Source organism: Thalia democratica, chromosome 4, assembly GCF_965202585.1.
Source record: "Thalia democratica chromosome 4, ktThaDemo2.hap1.1, whole genome shotgun sequence".
NCBI classification, from domain to species: domain Eukaryota; kingdom Metazoa; phylum Chordata; class Thaliacea; order Salpida; family Salpidae; genus Thalia; species Thalia democratica.
Window position 1 is genome coordinate 49,744,175 of NC_139168.1, and position 23,012 is coordinate 49,767,186.

At 29.2% G+C, this 23,012-nt stretch overlaps 1 protein-coding gene across 1 annotated transcript in view; it reads right to left on the reverse strand.

Annotated features, from left to right (window-relative positions):
- Window positions 1-687: 687 nt before the first annotated feature.
- LOC145833739 (rab3 GTPase-activating protein catalytic subunit-like) overlaps window positions 688-23,012 on the reverse strand; it is a 28,079-nt gene continuing 5,754 nt past the window's right edge. The window contains exons 5-10 of the mRNA XM_082940898.1: window positions 18,459-18,618; window positions 14,758-14,991; window positions 5,750-5,940; window positions 3,998-4,238; window positions 3,606-3,826; window positions 688-2,563 (exon numbers count right to left, since the gene is read on the reverse strand). Coding sequence (XP_082797024.1) covers window positions 966-2,563; window positions 3,606-3,826; window positions 3,998-4,238; window positions 5,750-5,940; window positions 14,758-14,991; window positions 18,459-18,618 — 2,645 coding nt within the window. The 3' untranslated portion in view covers window positions 688-965. The remainder of the gene's footprint in view (window positions 2,564-3,605; window positions 3,827-3,997; window positions 4,239-5,749; window positions 5,941-14,757; window positions 14,992-18,458; window positions 18,619-23,012) is intronic.

Consider the following 23,012-nt stretch of genomic DNA (forward strand, 5'->3'; position numbering starts at 1 on the left):
TACCACTGTTACCCCTATCCCTTACTTACCCTCGGTTAGTAACTTTTTTTCTGTTTTTATTTTTACTCTCGTGCAAAAATGACCCTCCGTGCAAAATTGACCCTTGGTGCAAAATTGTCTTCGTGTAATTTGACTCGTTCCCCCTTGGTTATGTCTCGATAATCAAAAGGGTTTTTTCGTACACCAGGTCCTTAGACCAAACTTTTTGAGCGTTATTTTCTCTTTCACTAAATAATACAGCATATTTTTCTAGGAATGCTAAGTGATTAATTTCTTAAATTAGTTAAAATAAACTTTTTTTCAGTTTTCATTTACTTTACTCAAGATATTAATAAAGTAAAAACTAGTTTAATTACAACCTGTTAAGAATCATTTAACTGTTTACATGGTTTGCAAATGAGTGGCAATTAAAACTTTGTAAAATTAAAAAACAGCAATTAAACTTTTTTTATTGACTATAAGCGAGTTAAATTTTTTGTTTTAAATTCCTGTTTATTAAAAAAACACTACTTTAGCAGTTTATGAAATACTAATTATTTATCTATCAACCGTTTAATTACAAAACCTATTCTTTTCATAAATCATTTTAAATATAATTAATATACACAAACATATTATACTTAAACAATGGTAACTTTTACTTTGTTTAACATAAACAAGTAAAAATAGACATTAGACTAAAAAAAAATTGTTATATTTTAATAGTTTAATATAGAACAAAAAGTTTTAGAAATAAAAATTGTCATCAAGCTATTGAAAAAGAATTCGGTTTAACTTATGGATAAAAAGCAATATACTTTTGAGAATTAAAAAATAAACTTCTACAAACATTTTATACATATTTTTCTAAAAATATATTGCACCAGATATTTTCATACTAGGCCAAAAGCTAGTTATAAGCTCAAAGAAAAATGTTTTAATTAAACTTATTGTTCAAAAAATTAGTTTTTACATTATATAATATATCAAAAAAAAGTTGTGTCAGAAGTTACAACCGATGCCAGCTTAAACTCTGAATTTTGCATTAGGCATGCGTACAATCTTTGTGGTAGTACTTGTGAAAAACTGCTTGGATTTCGCGATTTACATCGAAGAATAAATTCTTTACCGGCTGGGCTTGGAAACGGGTTGACTCTTGGAAAAGGTAAATCAGCTTCTCCTTTACTTTCAAAAATTTTTTCAAGTTTTTCTTGTTCCTGAACAAGAAAATACTTACGCAAAATTTTTCCAATTTTTCCCTGTGCTGCACCATCCAAGTGAATTTCAGGCTGTTCAAGCAAGTTGCGGATGAAGGAGGATAGCTCTTCATTATCACCAATCTCTTTGAATTTGTGCTTCAAAGAACGAGCCCTCTCAACCATAGTCTCAGCGAATCCGATCATCCGTATCAAGTCATTAACACTGCCGCTTCCATTCGCAGAATTATTGTTACTCCAATTCCGCATTAAACTTGCACATTTTTCTTTTGCTTGGTCGCACAGAAGTGGAAGGCTTGGTATAACGTCACCAAGTTCGTCGCAGTTTAAACGAAGAGTAATCAGCGCATCGTGAATACAAATTGGAGTGACTAATCGCGCCACATCGCACGGCCTCAAGTTATTAAGGTAATGTAGAACTTTTTCAGCTTCTTTAGTGTCATCAAATAAGCGCTTCTGTTTTCGCGCCGGAACGCTCGGAGAATTCTCCCAAGTTGTTACCCACAAATTATCAGATATTTTCATTCTGCAGCTCAGTTCGTTATTTTCAAAATCGCGTGGCGAGTACCACCGGACGAAATCTTCTAAAACACAATCCGGGTTGGCAGCCTTAAAACTCGACATGTCGGACTGTAAACTCAAGCTTTGCATTTTGGCCCGCACCTTGGATCCTTCTTGTGTGTCTCCCAAGTTGGAAAATATTTCAGCTTGTTCTTCTAACTGATCCTCAGTAAGAAACGCATGATCCTGGCATATTGGAACGTACAGTGATTTTGCGGGGTTTTTAAAAAGTTTAGCATCTCCAAGTTTCTTCAAACGTCCTTCTGGCATAATTGTTATATTTTTTTGACTAATTGATATATTTGAACTTGTTTCATCTACAACTTCATTGCACTCAACTTCAGTCTGTTGCACGCCATCAACGGTTATAGAACTTATTGTATCTTCTAATGTTTTGTGATAAAAATTTTTTAAATCAGAAATTCCGTCGTCAGATTTGGTTGGCAAGACATCTGGTTTTGAAGCTTCTGTGCTGTTTTTACTATTTGAAACAATACCTTCATCTGATATTTCGTCAAAGTTACCATCATCACACTCAAAAAATTCATCCGAGTCAGATTCTGACATTTTATTATCTAAAACATTGCACAGCTGCTCTTTTTCTGCTTGTACTTGAACATTTTCTTTGTATTCGGTTTCAATTACTATTTCTTTTTTTTCAGCTAAATTTGATTTATTTTCAGGTTTTTCTTCAAGTTTTGTTGTACAACTACTCTCAAGAGCTTTACATTGTTTGTTTTCATTTAATTCTTTTTCAACAATGTCTTCACTACGACATATTTCTTCATCTATCTCCTTATCATTGCCTAAATTTTACTTGTTAAGTTCTTTTTTAACTTTTAATAATACAAAAAATATAGTGATAAAATATTTCAATTGTCTTTTTTTAATAAAATCAATAAATTTTCTAACCTAAAATAGAAGTTGAATAAACAGAAGCAAACGATATACAACATCAGAAATTTAAAATTGATCATAAGCATATAACAATATAAATTTTATTATCTTAATACTATATGTGAAGTTAAACTAAGCCAGTTAATACTCATTTTGTTTGAAAAGCAAGTAAAAAAGAAATAAAATCCATTTTTAAACACCTCAAAGAATATGAAATATAACAATAACATTAAGTATTATATGCATACTAATTAAAACTCTAATAGTAAGTTCATCAACCGTTTTATTTGTATTAGAGTAATAAATACAAAATCATTACAATAGCAATTTTCTTAATTTAAAAAAGTATAATATTTGTTACAAGTTTAAAAATATAGTCTTACAAAACTAATTAGTTTAAATTTATAAGTTAAAAGCTATGATTTCCTCTAATTCTAATAAAGCTTCAAAACTCTTACAAATAACTGTTATTCAAAAATGGTACACTTTTAGAAACGGTTAATTTGATTACAAAGCTTAGAGAAATATTTTGTTTGAAACAGAGATCCGAAAATTTACAAATTTCTCATGTATACCAAGTACAAAAACGTTTGTTTGTTTTATAGAGTATAAAATGTCATGCTCCAGTTTATGGCAACACGCTCAAAGCTAATCTGGCAACTATAGTTCAAAGCATTAAACAAGTTTTCATTAAGAAATTATTCAAAATAGGTAAAAGAAATTCAACCAAAGATTTAAAGAAAATTTAAATCCTTTTTTTTTTTTTAATATTTGACGGTTTAATCACAACACAGTAAACCTGTATTTATTACAACAGGAGTAACACCTGGTTAGCAAAAATCGCTCAACATAACCTACTTCTAATTAAAACAATCTTCTTTTCAAAAATTGATATTAAAATTTAGTTCTAAAATCATTTATTTAAAAATTTATAATTAATCTTATTTTTACCTTTTTCCCTTTCTTTTTTTCTCCATATACAACAGTTAAGCATTTGAAGCTTTTGATTTATTAAACAACTTCTGTGATCAGGACCATCCACACCAAGACCTGGAACACATCGTCCATTGTCTAGCCTGATTCGCAACTCTAACATAACTTCATGCCACAACTGTGCCAACGCCCAAATTCCACCGTGGCATAAATTGAGAACGGACACAAGTGTGGCTAACCTGTAAAATTTAATTGACATGAACTATTCTAACATTTATAAAATAACAGTCGGAACTACTTTTTCAAATAAACCTACTTATAAGGCAAAAGTATTAGAAAAACCATAAATGTTAATAATAATAAATTTAAATATGTAATATTGCTGAACACGAGAATGTATAAAAATTTACCTGTATGTAAAACTTCCTCTAGGAGCAGATTTCAACTCAGAACATAAGTCTATATTTGTTAGAGTTTTCTCCACTTGTTCAGGTGAGAATAAAAAACTTAAGAAGGAATGGATTACACTACGTGGAATTCTTTCTCCATTTGCTGTAATACGACCCAATGTATTTGCCCCTTTCTTTAGAAAGTTCGAAGAGTGGTTGTAAACTTTTGAAATTCCTTCTGCCAGTCGAGGTGATACAAGACCTGTAAAACAAAAAATCCAGAAAATAATAATTGTTCTGCAATCACAGCTCTACAGAGGTATATTTGTTGAATTAAATATATTATTGGTAGTCGAAGTAATGATTTTTTTCATATTGGGCATACAACTGTAAGATATTTTGACAGTAATTTTGACGAAAATTCAAATTACTAACTTTAGAAAAAACAATTATTATGATATTGATATGACAAAATTCAAAAACACACCTATCAAATACGTGTTATCGTGCACACAAAACTTGTTCCCTAGAGTTGCTACTAAGTGAAATCAAACAGATCAAGTTACTATTAAACAAAAACGGTTACCCACAAGAGCTAGTTTTAACAAAACAATTCATTTACATTTTAAAAATTTGGACAGAATAAAGACAATAGGACCGAAAAATGTGTAGTAACTTAAAAAGTTCCATTCATTAATAAAAGCTCAGAGATTTTAGAAAAGAAAATTAGACAATTAATAAGAAATACTTATTATGCAGCAAACCCTAGAATTGTTTTCACCTCTATGCCACTATTAACACAAGGTGGTAAGGATCCAGTACCAAACTTAAATAAAATTATAGTAATATACCAATACACCTGCTGTTGTACAGCAAGTTATATTGGATTAACGACAAGACATCTAAGGAAAAGAATAAAAGAGCATTACCAAAAAGTGTAGAGAATTTTTGCTTTTCAGATAAGAAGGATGATATACCGGTCAAGGTTATAAACGCATCTAAACGTTCATCTATTGCAAAGTTAATAATTCAACTAGTGCAAACAGTTATAACATAAATAGATTTAAAATTATTAAAATTTGTAGTAATGTTTTCGATTTGATTAAATTAGAAGCCATTTGTATTTTTTTAAGATAATAAACAATGAACTTTATCGCAAGATCATCAACAACAGCATCCGAGACAATTCTACGACCGGTTTTGTCTTTATTAGGATTCATCAGGCAGGAATAGTTGAAAGAAACCGCTATTGTGATCTTAAACAAGCGGGCTTAAGTACAAAGTACTGAAGTGACCGTTTGTGGGTAAAGTTGAAAAAATGACATAGCTAAATCATTCACAGCCCAACGTCTCAGACATTGTCAGCTTATTGTGAGATTATAGTCTGCGCTCGTTTGATCAGTTTTAGCCAGTATTCATTTCGGCCATCATCAACAAAGTTGAGATATTATATGCCATCGATAGTAAACAATGAACTTTACCGCAAGATCGACAACAACAGCAAACGAGCGCAGACTATAATCTCACAATAAGCTGAAAATGTCTGAGACGTTGGGCTGTGAATGATTTAGCTATGTCATTTTTTCAACTTTACCCACAAACGGTCACTTCAGTACTTTGTACTTAAGCCCGCTTGTTTAAGATCACAATAGCGGTTTCTTTCAACTATTCCTGCCTGATGAATAGTAGTATCCATAGTAGTACATAGTAAAGATTTTGAGATAATATTTCGGTTAAAAAAAAATGTAGGATAACAAAAATTGTTAACCTTACCTGGTAAAACCTTATCAAATTTTGTTGTATTTTCAGTTAGTTTTTCTAAAGCATGCCCAACATCTTGAACATCATTTTGACTAGACCTTGTAAAATGTGCCATTAAATCTTTCATTGTGTCTAAGCTATCGTACACTTTAACCAACTCTCCCAACGAGTACTCAAGCAGGCAAGGAAAATCATCTGCATACCTATAACAATATAACAATTATATCATAGAATAAAAGTATTGACTATGAAAAATACATCTATGCGCTTTTAATTGGCTGACTTTTGTAAGAGCTAAAAACTTTTGAGGAGTTTGTTGTAAACTTTAGAGAAGATGAAGTACTTTAGAAAATAGCAGATCAATTTTTTTACAAGCTAACAATCAATATAAAATATTTTCTACAAGTAAAATTCCTTAATCATGTCACCTAGTTTTAAACTAACCAAGTAAATTGAATTTTAAACTTTTTAATGTTTAAAATAAACCTTTACTCAGTATTTAATACTAATACAAATGATAAATAATCTTCAATAATGTATGTTTGAAGTGATTATAACAATTGATACTATATAATAAATCACCATACTATTTTGTAACTGTTTTAGTTTAACAATTCGAAATATTAAAAACACTGTGCCAAAGATATGCATAATTTTAAATTTTTGAGAAAGAATTTATTCTAAAACTATAAACAGCTAAAAAAATTAATATTCTCTAAGCATTCTAAAAACAATTTTCCCAGTTCCCAAAATAGCTTATTCGAAGGACTAATATCTTTCCAATACGTATGTATCGACGTTTTCTTTCAAATACGCGTTAGTTACATTTCGTTTCGCGTTTAAGATCATTATATGAAGTTCAAAAGAAGTAGGTATCAAAGTTAATAACAATCGACTGAAAATAACGAGCATCTAATATCAAGCAACTAGTTGCGAGCATCAAGAATATCTAATAGCGAGTATTGTTCGTCTAAATCGATAGTATTTTATAGAACTTTACGATTGTTATTATTTATTCATAACTTGTGTAGTTATTTAAAAAGTTTTTTTAGACTTGTTGTAATAAATATAATAATAATAAGTACATCGATTCTTAGTGTATTTTAATTTATAACTTAGGGAAAAGTTACTTTTAGTAAGACCAATATTTGTAACTTAAGCATTGTAAGCTAAAAGTAAGTAAACCACATAATTTAGCTTTAGTGCTTGGAGACCACGTATTTAAGACCTAAGTATACTTAAGACCATAAACATAATCATAAATATATCTATCTGGTTATAACTAGTGATGTACCGGACTCACTATCCGGATCCGGCCGGATATTGCTTTTTTTTGTCTGATATCCGGATCCGGCCGGACTCTAATTTGAAAAAAAGTCCGGATCCGGTTCCGGCCGGATTCTAATTTGAAAAAAAAAGTCCGGATCCGGTTCCGGCCGGATTCTAATTTGAAAAAAAAGTCCGGATCCGGTTCCGGCCGGATTCTGATTTGAAAAAAAAGTCCGGATCCGGGTCCGGCCGGACCCGAAATTGTGGGTCCGGTACATCACTAGTTATAACACGTCTCAAAAATAGCATATAAATGCTAAAACTCTTGTTATTAAAACCATATAAACCAGATTTATATATTAAATCCGTTTAGATACATTGATGATATATGTAATTTAATTTACTTTTCATGTCTTTTTATTCAGTTTTAAGAAAAAAAAAATAAATAAAACAGATATTTTTAACTAGAATAGTGGCAACAATGGAGTTTCGTGTATTTATATTTTATACTTAATCATGATTTCACAAAATGGACAGTATTTGGCAGATTTTGGCTATCAAGGGGCAATTACTGGTAAGAAAGTGAAAATTAAACAGTTAAAAAACTAGTTAAGGGGCGATATATAACGACAGAACAATTATTTTTCTTAATCTATGCAAATGGAGGATCAAGAGAATAATTGAGTATAATTCAAAAAGCTTAAAGTGATCTACAGGATCCTTAGATTCGGATATCGCTTTTTTGGATTCAGATTCGGATCCTAGATTCAAAATGAGATTCGGATCTAGATCCCGCCAGATTTTAAATTTTAGGATCCGGTAGATCACTTTAAGCTTTTTGAATTAAACTCAATTATTTGTCAAAAGTTAAATGAAATGTAAAAATGTTTGTAAGAATATTAAAATTAAAATTGAGTAGGACGTAAAACATACCAGGTTATAAAAAAGCAAGCAGTTTAACTTTTGATACGAATGTAAGTATATATAAAGTTAATAATGCTATTTTTCCACTTGCGGCTACTTGTGTGTTGAACTTAGATTTTGCTTTTTTGATTAGCATTGAATCTAAATTATAAAGTTCACTTCGAACACACCTCTAAAAAGTTATTCTCAATGTTTGAGTTTTAACTCGGTAAAATTCATGCAAGTGATCGAAAATGGCACTAAAATACAGCAAATCTTTGAAGCATTTGTCCCAATATCTTTACTACGTAGGAGATGCTCTGGCCTACAGTGCAGGTAAACTTGAGTCTAATATTTGTGAATATTAGTATTCGAACTCTTTTTTAGTAATAATGCTTGTGGTGACATTACTGCTAATGCTAAACCGCGGTGAAGGTTTTCTGCTAGGTAACTTAGCTGGGAACAGGTCAAAGTTGCACGGAGACAAAATTGCATGAGGGGACTAAATTGCACCATAGGTCAATTTTGCACGATAACAATTTTTCACGGAGGGCCATTTTTGCACGAGAGAAAAAAAAAATCTTAAAAATAATTCAAAAAAAAAAAGTTACTGAACAAGGGTTAGGGGTAACAGTGAAAGTAAAAAAAAAAAGAATTAAAATTAATAAAGAAATAAAAATTAATAAAAAAACTCAACCCGTGCAAGAATGTCTCCGTGCAAAAGTGACCCTTCTTGCAATTTAGTCCACTCGTGCAAAAGTGTCTTCGTGCAATTTTTTCCCCTAGTGCAAATTCGATTTTTACCCAACTTAGCTACATCTAGGCTAGAGATGGGCTTATAAGTAGGGTCCATTTTCTAGGCTTATATTTGAATTCAAATATGTGAAAATACTTAAATACAATGAAAATGTTTAATATCAAATTTATTGCAGTAAAGCAGCTAGAAAAATTGGGTAGCTGTCAAATTTGCACGAGCGTACAAAATTGCACGAGTGCACAAAGATACTTATGCACGAAGAAAAAACTGCACGCAGATATTTTTGCACGAGCAGACAATTTTGAACGGAGACACTTTTGCACAGGTTGAATTTTAATATATATTTTTTTTATAATTTTTTTTTCTATTGTTTTTTTTATAATAATTTTTATTGTTATTTTTTATTTTTACTATCACTGTTACCCCCTTACACTCGGTCAGTAACTTTTTTATCTTTATTTTTTATTTTTTAATTATCTTTTAGTTATTTTCCTACTTTTTTTTAAATTTCATTTTGTATTTTTTACTCTCGTGCAAAATTGAACCTTGGTGCGAAATCATCTTCGTGCAATTTTGTGCACTCATGCGATTTTGTTCTCGTGCAATTTAGTCCCCTCGTGCAATTTAGTTACCTCGTACAGTTTTGTCTTCGTGCAATTTAGACCGCTCCTATAAAAATCAGTACAAATTGTTAAAACCCTAAAAAAATTGGCAATTAAACAAATATAAAAATCAGCAATACAACAATAACTTAAATTAATATGAACCATAAACAATTTGAAATTTAAAAATGTTATCTAGTTCAAACTCAAAACTGTGTGACCAAAACAGAGCTGGGACTGAACTGCAGTTGTACCAACAAGTCAATCCAGAATAAACTACTAAACAAACTGATCAGTACCAATATCACAACTGGTTGACAAATTAACAGAAGGACTCAATACCAATGGTTGGGAGTCAATAACCAATGAAGAATTATATCAATAAAAAAACATTTTTATTGTTAACTTACAAAAATACAAATACACTGGTATTATCTTTTCACTGTCACTTATAATGAAACAATCGTCTACGTATCTTACGTACTTACACCTTGAATTAAAATGACCTGAATTTATTATGGGTCATTTGGAATATAAAATATTACCTGTATTTAATTCAAGATGTAAGTACGTAAGATACGTAGACGATTGTTTCATTATTAGTGACAATGAAGAAGTTAGCTCTTTATTATTTAAGAAATTAAATTTCCTACATGGTGCTATCTAGTTCACAAATGAAACTGAAGTAAATAATCAAATATCATTTTTGGATGTCTTGAGCAAAAGAAAGGATAATAAATTTATCACGTCGGTATTCAGAAAACTTTCGTTCACGGGTCAATATCTTAATTTCCAACCTTGTTTTAATAAGAGTTAATTAAAACTTTATTCCACAGAGCTAAGAAAATATGTCTCCAGAAGTTTTTGAGATCGAACTTAATGTTATTAAAGAAATGCTAATAGAGAACGGATATCCTAATCCTTAAATTGATAGAGTTTTTGAAAATGAAATTAATAGACTAAATTACACAAAGTCTTACGGTCTCTGAGAAGTGTCAAGCTCTTTTAATTTTGCCCTATGCAAGTGAAAAATCAACTCAGATTGAAAAAAACATAAAGAAGTTAACGGAAAAAGTATACCGTGCTGCCAAGCCTAGGGTTATTTTTACATCAAGTTCGGTTTTGAGTCCCAAATGTAAAGACCTAATATCTAAAAAACATAAAAGTTGCGTGGTTTACACGTTTGAATCGGTCAAACCTCTAAGCACCTTGAAACCATAATTAAAGAACACATTCCAAAGTGTGTTAGTGATCATATTAGCAATCAACCAAAGACAATTAGTATAGAACTTCAAATGCAATGAAAAGATCTTCAATATCAGAACATTTAACTAAAAATCCTAATTGTGGAAAAAGTTACAGTGAAATGAAATTTAGAATATTAAGAAGTTGTAATAATTTTTATGACCTGATCAAAATTGAAGCCATATACATTCATTTAAATAAACCAAAATTATGTAAGCAGAAAGAATTTGATTAATCGTTATCCTTCTTTAGTTAATTAGAGTTCTCATGTAATGTTTAATTGTTTGTTTGAAATTTTGATTACTTTTTTGTTTTGCTTGATTAACTAATATCTGATGCAATTATTAGGCAATATAAATTAAATATTTTCTTTATTTTGTAACAATTGTAGCACAGTGATGAAAATGTTGAATTATATTTGTGTTTAGTAAAAGACCTTGTTTATTTTTACAAAGTATAATAGCAGAATAATGTTTAAAATAATATTTTCTCATAGCAATGCCATTAAGCTACAAAGAAACCTATTCTTGTTTTTTCAAGTTGTGATGAAGAAATAAAAGTTTTACGACGGTTTTTGGAAGCAATCGATACCGATTTTGTTTGTACAAGTTACCAGCTAGTAAAAATAACCTTTCAGAATAAACAAAAGATGGTGGTGTCGAAAGATAACTTCTTTCAAACCTGGCAAGATGTGTGTTTTTTTTTTCTTGTTTGAGTTCCACCAAGACAAGACTTCAACTTCTTCAGCAGATAAAATTTCTTCAAAAAAAAAATCTTGCTCAATTTCCTGATCAACTAAATCTTGTTGCTCACTTTCGTGAGTGTTAGCATTTCTTTCCGATTTAAATGTAGAACAGAACGGCATAAAAAAATTGGGAATTTTGTAATTGAGCTTTAGGCTTATTAGGCGGTACTAGGGGAATTTGACAACCTTGACCAGTCTCACAACAACTATGATTTTTTTTGCTTGCGTTTCAGTAGCTTTACAACCTTCTGTTTGAGATTAGCAGGGAAAAAGTCAAGTCGATACCTTGGATCAACAGCTGTTGTGAGTAAAAACAAATCATTATCATGAAGGTTTATTCGTGTGATGTTATTAGTAGCATAACAACTTCTTTCAAAAGCCTCTTCTATATTTTCTGCCAAGGATGTAGAACTACTTTGATCGAGACCTGGTAGATTATTAGCTTTATGATTAAAAAACTTTTTTAAGACTGCTGCATGCGGGATTACACTTGACAGCAATGCGTTGTTTTCATTACACTTATGCGTTACTATGTAAAAAGGTTCGAGCAGTTCATTAAGGAGGCTAACAAGTTTCCATTCATCAGCTGTAAGAATATTTTCGGGTTTAAATTTGTTGTTAGCCACGTAGTTCTGGACACTTGTTTTTAATTTTTCCAATCTGTTTAGCATTAGGTAGGTTGAGTTCCACCTTGTTTCAACATCTTGCACAGTAAGAAGGCTTTTTGCATTGACACTTATGAACCTAAAGTAACCTTGATTTTTTTTAGTTTCTCGCACGCTGTAGAAGAATGGTTAAAGTGGCCCATAGTTTGATGGGCCTTGGCTATTAACACACTTATGTTACTTTTTTAAAACAGTGAATCTTTAATTATCAGTTGAAGCGTGTGAATGAAACAGGGTGCTGAAGAGCATTCTAACATCAACATACCAGCCTTCATGTTAAATACATGAAATTCTCGTTTATGTTTTCACAAACATTAAAGCCAGTGTGAGAATCTTCTACTTCCTTACAAGCTCGGTGTTTATACTCAAAGCTTTCATTTAACCAATGCGCTGTTAAAGAAAGATATTGTGTCTTTGCCTTCGAATTCGCCCATATGTCCTTTGTAAATGACAAAAACGAAGCTTCTGAAAACACAGTTTGTATTTTTATCTTTAAACTTTCATAAGTCTGAGGAAGCATTGTATCAGTGAAGTACTTAGTGATAAAAATTAAGTAACCTGGCTCTAAAGCAGCCAACAGGTCTTTGGAACCTTGATCGCTAGTAATTGAAAATGGTTGGTTGTCCATAGCAATCACGTTCATAACTTTTTTATGAATTTTTATCGTTTATTTTCCATTGTTTAACAGGGTGATAACTCTCAATAGTAGCTCGGTTCATTGCTGCTAGCTTCCTTTGTTTTGGAGTTGGGGACGAACTATCGCTGACCGCTTTATTAGATGATGGTATAATTTTCTAGCGTATGAAATTTCTCTTGGATGTTTTGAATTCAAATACTTTAGTAAAAAAGAAGTGCTGTCAGATTAGGATTACCTTTTTTAAGCAGTTTATTGCAAAGACCGCAAATGATACAACAAGGGTCTTCCACAATTACGTTGAAAAATTTTCATGCAATTGACATTTTTATTAAGGAGAAATAAACTATGTAACTGTTAGAAATTAATAAAAATAAAAATAATATGATTGTTCTTATATTTCTATAGGGTTGCCCTTCTTTTGGCAATGAAACTGTACTGAATCTTCTTGAGTTTTATCAAATACCTTAAAATGCTTTTCAAAATTATTAAAACTTAAAAACTTATTAAGCCTTAAAACTTTTCAAAACTATTAAAATCAAAGTTTTTATCAAAAAATATGGTTATAAAAAATTGAGTTATAAGAAATTGAAATCAATTAAATCAGGGTTTCCCAAACTTTTTTCAAAGGGCCCCTTAAAAGAAATTTAGAAAAACCATGGCCCCCTTCAACAAGATTACTCAAAAACTACCATAAAAAATACCCAAGACCTTTTTTTTTGCTCTTCATCAGCAACTCCAGAATATCTAGTGTAAGTTTCATAACTACCATAAAAAACAACTAAAACTTTTTTTTTTGTTCTTTATCAGCAACTTCAGAATATCTAGTGTAAGTTTCAAAACTACTACAAAATCACTTAAGACCTTTGTTTTTTGATCTTCATCAGTAACTCCAGAATATCTAGTGTAAGTTTCAAATTATGACCTCATGCCCCCCCCCCCCCTGTGGCTCCTTTACTGCTCATGGCCCAACCTTTGGCGCCTTTGCTGCTCATGGCCCCCTGAATTTTGTCACTTGGACCATTTTGGGAAACCCTGAACTAAATCTTACTTAAATTAATATCTCGAGTATATTTTTTTCTGAAACTTTAAAATTTCTTAAACTTACAAAACTATCCTTAATTACCCTGACTGTGTGTAAACCCTGTTTCTATGTACTTATTAAGAAAGCCAAATCACATCTCCCTTAATTTATTTTAACGGAACTTAAAAAATATTTTTTACTCCAAAACTTTGTCAAACTTGCATCAAAAGTAGATTAGATAATGTTCAAAACTGAGATGAGAACTTAATAACTTTTTGATAAACTACTGTACTGCATTTTTATAACAAATGATTAATTAACTAAAGCTTAATTAGTCTGTTTCACCTGACTAATTTGATATACATTAAATATTCAAACCACAATAATATAAGTATATAAAACTGAAAGAAGCTGATCGCGAAAAACAAAGTCTTTCCAAACTAACTGGATCCAACTAAATATCAGCTTGGATCCGGCCGGATCTGGTTCCTAGCAAAAGATGGTCGGTTCAAGGTCTTGGATCTGGTAGATTACTATGTGACCTGGATTGAAGGTATATATATATTTTTTTCCTATATATTTTTTTAATTTACCATGTTATTGTGTCGTTTTAGGAATAAAAAGATCAGTTTTAATCAGTATGATTTTATAAGTAATTATATAATGCATATTTGTTATTTGTAAGTTTGTATTGTATTACATTAGAAGCAACTTAAATCTTTAGGATTCCAATTATTAAAATTATCGGTTTCGGATCCGGCCGGATCCAACATTCAAAATGAGTAGTAGTACTGCATTAGAAGCAACTTAAATCTTTAGGATTCCAACTATTAAAATACTTGGATTCGGAAATGGCCGGATCCTAATTTCGAAATAAGATTCGGATCGGGAACCGGCCGAATCAAAAATTTTTGGATTTAGTAAATCACTACTTTATAATATATTTTTCGTATATAATAGAAATTTTGTTACTTTACATGTTAAAACAGTTTAAAATTCCAGGTTTCTCAGGATTTTAGTAATTTTGTTCATAATTTTAGGTTTTCAGGTTAATATTTGCCTAAATTGTCAAATTAAATGTTTTTTGGCAACCCTGTAAAACATTTAAACTTTTGGTAACTAATGAATAATCTTATACATATTCCTAAAAATTGTATAAAACTTTGTAAATCTAACCTCAATCTCACAGACCATTCATGGGCAACAAGCGCATCAAATCCCCTTGCAACATCATTGTCATGAATTGCAGCATGACTTGTGGAGTTCCAGGTTGCATTTAATTGTAGTTGTGAAATTGGATCTTCAACACAACCATTGGCTATCTGACTAAAATTTGATGCCATTTCATTGAAATCTTGCTTTACAGGCCATTTTTTATCCTTTCCCCAATTAGTAAGAGTATAAGCAACCCTGGAAAGCAGCGTTAGTTGTAAATTTAGAATTTTTATACTACCAAACTAAAAAAAACTAGAAGTTAGCTTTTTATAATTTTCGTATAAAAAGCATCAAGTATTTTTTTACTTTATCTCATATAAACAGCTACATATTTAACTAAATAAGAACTTTAATGTCTAATAAATGAAATTATCAAAACTACAATATCTTAAAGACTCAAACAGAGTATTAAAACACAATAAAAAAAATTAAATAAATATAACGGTAAATATAGTTTAGTTGCAGATTTTTGTGCAAAAAAAATTGTAGTTTGTTTAAAATCTATTTCACACATTAAATTTTTTTGTCTCTGATTAGAAAGTTCATAGTATCAACTATTCGCGGTCAGTTATTTCATTTTTTAAATTTTATCAGTAAATATTTTCTTATGATATCTAACCTACATAACTTTATAACATAATTTTACAAACTTAAGTCATTAGTACTCAATATCTTCAACAATTAAATTTATTTACAAGTATAATAATAGTTAAAGCAAAATATAAATAAAATCAAAACAAAACAAATTATACAGTAATCTTCCTTTGTTGTACCAACATATTTTTCTGTGTGTTAACGAATCAACACACTTCAACTGGGTTCAGTAAAAAAATAATTACTTTAATGTAAGAATAGAAGCATAAAATAAAGTATGTGTATACATGTTTTCATTAAAATTAATATAAAATAATTTCTACAGATTTTTACAAGTTAGTAAAATTTAATTAAGTATTTTACCTATTATTTACTATTAACCTGTAAAAATCTGTAGAAATTATTTTATTTTAATTTTAACGAAAACATGTATACACCTACTTTATTTTATGCTTCTATTCTTACATTACAGTATTTATATTTTTACAGAACCCAGTTGAAGTGTGTTGATTTGCTAATACACAGAAACATATGTTGGTACAATAAAGGAAGATTACTGTATAATTTGTTTTTATTTATATTCCAGTGAACTTGTTTCACTAGGATCTTTTGTTAGCAAACGATTAAACCTATATTTTGAACAGTTAAATCAAAATATAGAATAAAAACGTGTTTTACAAACAAATTAAATGCTAATGCATTATTTTAAAAACACTGTTATCAAAACAGACAGAAACATTTTAATTTTTTTAGCTAAATATCAAACTAGCTTGATTGATAGCACCCCGTTATCCCTATGTTTGATTTTAAGAAGTTACAAAACTAGGACCATACTTTAATATATTTATACTAGAACTAAAACTAAGTACTTTAAAACTTAAATAGTTTGGTTTTAGTACTGGATTTAACTAGAAATCTAAACATAAGTCACTCATTTAAAAATGGTTTATTAATTAATTTCATTTAGCGCGTCATCAGAATAATCTTGCTAAAAAGTGATAATAATATAGTGTAAATTTAGATATACACAATGATTTTGAAATGTCTTGCTAAAAATAGTTACTTCATAAAGTATAAAAGCCTGTTTAAAAGGTTTAATTTAGAGTTAAGTTACACTTTGCTGGTATGAAGTTATCTATAAGACAAATTGTTAAAAGAAACATAGATTTTAGAAATTTTATTTGAAACTAAAATAAATAAAAAGTTCATTACAAAAAACGACAAAAATAATACTAAAAACACGCTATTTATAAAGTTTTAAACTGTAAAAATCTCTTTGTTTGCAAATTTTCTGCTCGCGAATTCTAATAAACAAAGATTCTAGAACCGAAAAATGGTAAGATTTTCTTGCTCTGGATAGAATTTTGAACCTATTATCCAGGTAGTTCTCCGCACAACTAAGGTTTTCAGGAAGTGTTCATGGATAGATGATTGTTCACCTTTTGGCTTAACGCGGCCATTAAAAATACCTTTTTAGCTTTTTCGTAACATGCTGCTCTCGCTTGACGTGAAAACGTTGATATGTTCGACCTACGTATTCATTTCCGCAATGACATTATAGGTAGGTGTGGCATCTTTCACAATTCCATTAAGCGAGCGGTTGATGTAGTACACAACATGTAGCAATATAAAATTCCGATATAAGGAAGGCGGAGGTAGACTGGGCAAGGATGTAGGCCGAAAAAGGGTAAGCGGTTCATTTTGGACTGAGTTGTCTTAATTGTCTTCTTGATGACTGTTGCAGGGTAACTTAATGAGAAAAACTTTGTAAATAGTGTCAAATTATAAATCCAAACAGTCGGCCGTGCAAATTTTAATAGCTCTGTTGGTTATGCATTGTATGTTTTTATTTAAAACTTAACAATTGAAGTTATTCTTTTTATACCAGGTTTTATAAACAGTTTATACTGTTCTTATACTTTTGTATTTAACTATGCAAGGGAATATGATTCAATTTTTTGAAAAAAAGTTAAAAGGAAGTGCAAGCAACAAACTTTAGTTAAGTAGAATCAATCGTAGCTCACCATTTGAGTAAATGTAGTAGTTCAACACAAACAAAACAAATTTTAATATTGATGCTCTTATATTTTTATAACATGACTATTTAGTTGTATTATTTTTATTATAACTCAGTAAGTGCTTATCATATACTTTTTGATACTATAGGTATATTATTTTAGCTCACTTTAAAGGTATAATATAATGGGCAGATGTCAAATTTGCCCGAGTTGAGAAAACTGCACGAACACTTTTGCACTAAGGGTCATTTTTGCACGAGTTGAGTTTTTTACTTATTTTTATTTTTTAATAAACTAATTTTTTTTTTACTATCACTGTTACCCCTAACCCTTACCCTCGATCAGTAAAATTTGTTTTTTTTATTAACTAATTTTTTTAATTTTTCATTATTTGTTTTGCTTTACTATCACTGTTACCCTTAACCCTTAGCCTCTGTTGGTAGCTTTTTTTTCAATTAATTTATTTTTATTTATTTTTCTTATTTTTTTGAATAATGATTTTTATTAGTTATTCTCTTAATCGTATTCTTACTATCACTGTTACCCATTACCCTTGGTCAGTAGCTTTTTTTTTTTAAATTTATTATTTAGTTTTTTTTTTGTTTTTTTTCTGTTTTTTTACTCTCGTGCAAAAATAACCCTCCGTGCAAAATTGATCCTTCTTGAAATTTTGTCCCCTCCTGTAACTTTATATCCTCGTGCAAATTTGTCATTGTGCAAAACTATCTTTATGCATAATTGACCTTTCGTGCAGTTTTGTCTTCGTGCATTTCTGACTCGTTCCTAATATAATAACGTCGTTTGAGTGATATAAATATAATAATAGTTTTTACCTTTTAAGTCGCTAACAAATTTAAGTATTCACTATGTATTTAGAAAACAGATAATAACTAGAAATAATTATTAAGAAAACATTATGTAATTAGTTAATAATAAGAATTAAACTAATGATGCGTAGCTTTGTTACTACAGTTTGAATAAATAAATAAAATAATAAGTGTGTAAATAAAAACTGCATTAAACTAATATACTTAAAAATTAAATGCTTACCTTGCGGATATTTTAATATCGTCAGGATTAAAACTTGCCAAGTTTTTTAGTTTAGTTTTAAACACCTGAACAAGGCCTGATAACGACGAGTATTGAGGCGGAGTTCGTTTCAAGCTTGCTACTTCAAAATTGCTTCTGATACCTTGACTTAAAGCAGATCCTAAAAGTAATACACTCTCTTATTAGATAAAAAAAAACCATTAGACTAAACAACATTTAAGAGCAGGAAAAATGACAAGAATAACCAAAAACACGTGAATGCAAAGGGATTATCAAAAGAAGTAAAAACTTTAAGAAACAAAACAGAAATACGAATTGGAAGGGAGAAAAAAAGATTTTTGTACAGAATTTTTGTAATGCACAATATTACGTAATACTGTTTTTTGTTTTTTTGTATAACTTTTGCATCTATGTTTAGCAAAAGGCTTTTTATTTTAAATTTAGCTGGCTGATGATTAAGGCGTCTAGTCTAATGAAACACGTATAACCAGTATTTTTTAAATCTTATTTTTCTAATAAATTATTTAAAAGCCCTTCAAGTGGGCTCAGTAGAAGGTGTTCAAATCTAAATAATAACCTTATTTAATATATAATATATTGAAATGTACGATTTAAAAAATACTGGAACATATGTTTCATAAAGACAAAAAAGATTGTTTTTAATCTTCAGCCAGTTCAAATTTAAAATAAAAAGCACTTTGGTAAACAAAGATGCAAAAGTTTACAAAAAACAAAAACAATATGACGTTAGAATTGGACATTGTACATCACAAAAATTCAGTACAAAAATTGATCTACCATCTAACTAATCAAACAACTAAAATCTACAAAAACAACAGTTAAGTGACTATAAATACTTCAAAATTTGTTGTACTCTAAGAGGAGCTTTTTCATATGTCAACAAGGCTGAAGATTAAAGACAATCTTTTTTTGTCTTTATGAAACATATGTTCCAGTATTTTTAAAATCGTACATCTTAATAAATTATTTAAAAGCCCTTCAAGTGGGCTCAGTAGAAAGTGTTCAAATTTAAATAATAACCTTATTTTATATATATATATATATATATATTAAAGGTTTTATAAAAAGTTCTGGTCGATAGTGCTCAAAAAATTAAATTGGAGCTAAATTTTCTAAACTTTCCTAAAATGCATAAATTAACAGCTACAGCGTATTATTTTCAAATTCAGCTAATGGTACAATAAACTGTATCATTACTACGTCACAACTATTATAAAATTTTCAAAATCTAAATTTCTGTTTACTATCATAATAAACTGTAACTTACTGAGGAGGACATGAAATTTTAAATTTAATGTGTGAGACAGCTGTATAAATTATAGTTTTTATACAATTAGATAAATAAATATATATATATATAAAATTAAAAAACACAAAATAAACTTTTGCTTGGGACAGCTGTTTCTGCGTTTAATACGCGTCTTCAGCCAAGTTTTATTCGATGAAAAGCAAACTTGTAAGTACAGCAATAAAATTATACAAAATTAGGTATTACGTAATAATAGATAGTTGATTTTAGACAAAATTATTAACATAGTTTTTAGATAAATTGTTTACGATAATGTATGCAGCCAGTTTGTAATTCGTTTCTTTTGTTTAGAGATTCTGATTTATTAACTTTTAAAATTTCGATTTTTTCCGCATTACACAATTTACATCCGTTTTTTAAACTATATTTATTTTTCGTGCTTGTTAATATTTCCCACTGAATTTTAAAATTAACTTCGTTATTTTTAGTTTCCAAATGTACTGCGATAATGTTGTCGTATTTTTATGTTTTCGTGTTTGAAGCTGTACTTGTGCTTTGTGTAGCGATTCTTGAACGATAGTCCAGTCGAGCCAACATAAAACTTGGTCTGGTTTTCAGTTATGACAATCCCTTTTTAGATAATATTTTCCATTAGGCAACTTCCATTTACCGGGCATTCTTGTTTTTTCCAGTCACACATTCGCCTCTTTTTGTCCTGCGTGTCTAACATCGTTCGATTGTGTGCCATTATAAATTCTTTTATGTTTGGCATGCAGGAATAGGACACTTTTAGTAATTGCCGGTCAGAGAACATTATTTACAAGGCAACAGTTAACACTGACCTTAGAAAGAAGTTCTACATCGGTTTATGCTCCACTCAATTCAGTTTTCGGTATGCTAACCATAAAAAATCCTTTAAAGGTGGTGTATACGAAAATGAAACTGAGCTTTCGAAGTATGTTTGCGGCCTTAAGCGCAAAAACATTGATTTTAAATTAACCTGGGAGTTGATAAAAAGAGCACAGCCAATCGCAGATAGTAACAACGCTGTTTGTAGGCTGTGCTTAAAAGAATCAACAGCCGTTATGTATGCCTTAAAAAAGGAAGGTTGTTTAAGTAAGAGGAGTGAACTCATATCGTCTTGTCGACATATGAAAAAGCTCCTTTTAAAATACAACAAATTTGAAGTATTTTATAGTCAATTAACTGTTGTTTTCGTTAATTTTAGTTGTTTGATTAATTAGATGGTAGATCGATTTTTGTACTGAATATTTGTAATGTACAATGTTCAATTCCTACGTCATATTGCTTTTGTTTTTTTGTAAACGTTTGCATCTTTGTTTACCAAAGTGCTTTTTATTTTAAATTTGAACTGGCTGAAGATTAGAGACAATCTTTTTTGTCTTTATGAAACATATGTTCCAGCATTTTTTAAGTCGTCATTTCAATAAATTTTTTAAAAGCCCTTCAAGTGGGCTCAGTAGAAGGTGTTTAAGTTTGAATATTAACCTTATTTTATATATATATATATATATATATATATATATATATATATATATATATATATATATATATATATATTAAAGGTTTTATAAAAATTTCTGGTCGATAGTGCTCGACAAATTAAATTGGAGCTAAATATTTATCTAATTATATAAAAACTATAATTTATACAGCTGTTTCACACATGAAATGTAAAATTTCATGTGCTCCTCAGTAAGTTCCAGTTTATTATAATAGTAAACAGAAATTTAGATTTTGAAATTTTTTATAATAATTGTGAAGTAATAATGGTACAGTTTGTAGTACGATTAGCTGAACTTGAAATAATATGCTGTGATTGTTAATTTATGCTTTTTAGGAAAGTTTAGAAAGGTTATTTTGGAAAAGTGTTTTAAGCTAACATTTTTCTAACAGTTTAAAAAAAAATTTCTAATAGCTTAAAAAAATATATTTAGATACAAATCTAACGTTGTAGTGTTATTTTACACAAGAGTATTTTATAAACTTTATTTAGTGATACAAATTTTGGTTTACAAAGCAAATGTACTAATAATTTTACTAAAATGAAATTAGAGCTGTTTATGCTCACATTAATAATTTAAGTAGTAAAAAAAAGTTTTATCACGTAGTTTCATTTGTTAGTTAAGCAATTTTGTTACAGTTAGATATCTAATTTGTCTCTAATTTGATTACATTTTACATTTGGTTTTAAAACTTATTCTTATTGTAATGTAGTAAAAATAGTCGATACCTCAATTTAGATATACACAGGTTTATTAAAACATAACATTTTAATTATATTTGGATTAGTTAAAGTCTAAATTAACAACGGCTTGTGGTAGAATAAGTTATAAAGTAAAAAAAAAAAAGGTAGAATATAGTTAGAATAAAAATAAATCAGATGGTAAATAATCTGGAATTGATATTGATTGGATGAAAATTCGTATTTTTATAAGTACACGCTAATATAGTATACTATAACTCTTAACTTACCAAATATAAACCACCAGTTTTAAGCTTGCATGTTTTAATTTTATCGTTTTACTTAAGTTGATACGTTAATAGTTTCTTACTTCAAATTTTAATTTGCCTTTAGGTGGCAAGTTCAAATCATCAATTTGTGAAAAAGTCAAAATTAGGAGTTTTGTTTTTTTAACCATGATCCAAAAAACAAAATTTTACAACCATATTCACAACCGTATAACATACTTTTAACTTTTACTTTCTTGAACTTAATATTAGTTTTTAAAACTGTTTAAACTAATTCTTAATCATTATACAACAATCTTGATCCCTTACCTTATTTAATGATGGTTGCAAATAATAATTTTTTTTATGACTTCTTTAAGCTTTTATTATTTCAAGTAAAACAGTATTGAAAAACAAGTCTAACTATTTTATTCTTAAGTTAAAAAAATGTGAAAATACCTTTAAGCTCTTGCTTTATCTAAAGTGCTTTTGTAGACAAAATAATTTTGTTTACAGATTAAGTAATCTTAGCATTTAAAAATTAATTTAACTAAAAATTATTGAAGTAAACTTCAAAAAAACTAAATGAACAATGTTCAACATAAAACTTCATTGAAAATATACTGACCCAGTGACAACCATAACTTTAAGTCTTTTATTTTGAAATTTTCTAACTAGTATACAAGTATTAATCTACAAACTAAAAATTCAAACAAAAAATACTATTTTTAGAAAAACAAATCTTTTTTTTTACATTCAACAAATTAAATTAATTTCAATTTTACTTATTTTGTTAGTTTTTTAAAAAATTT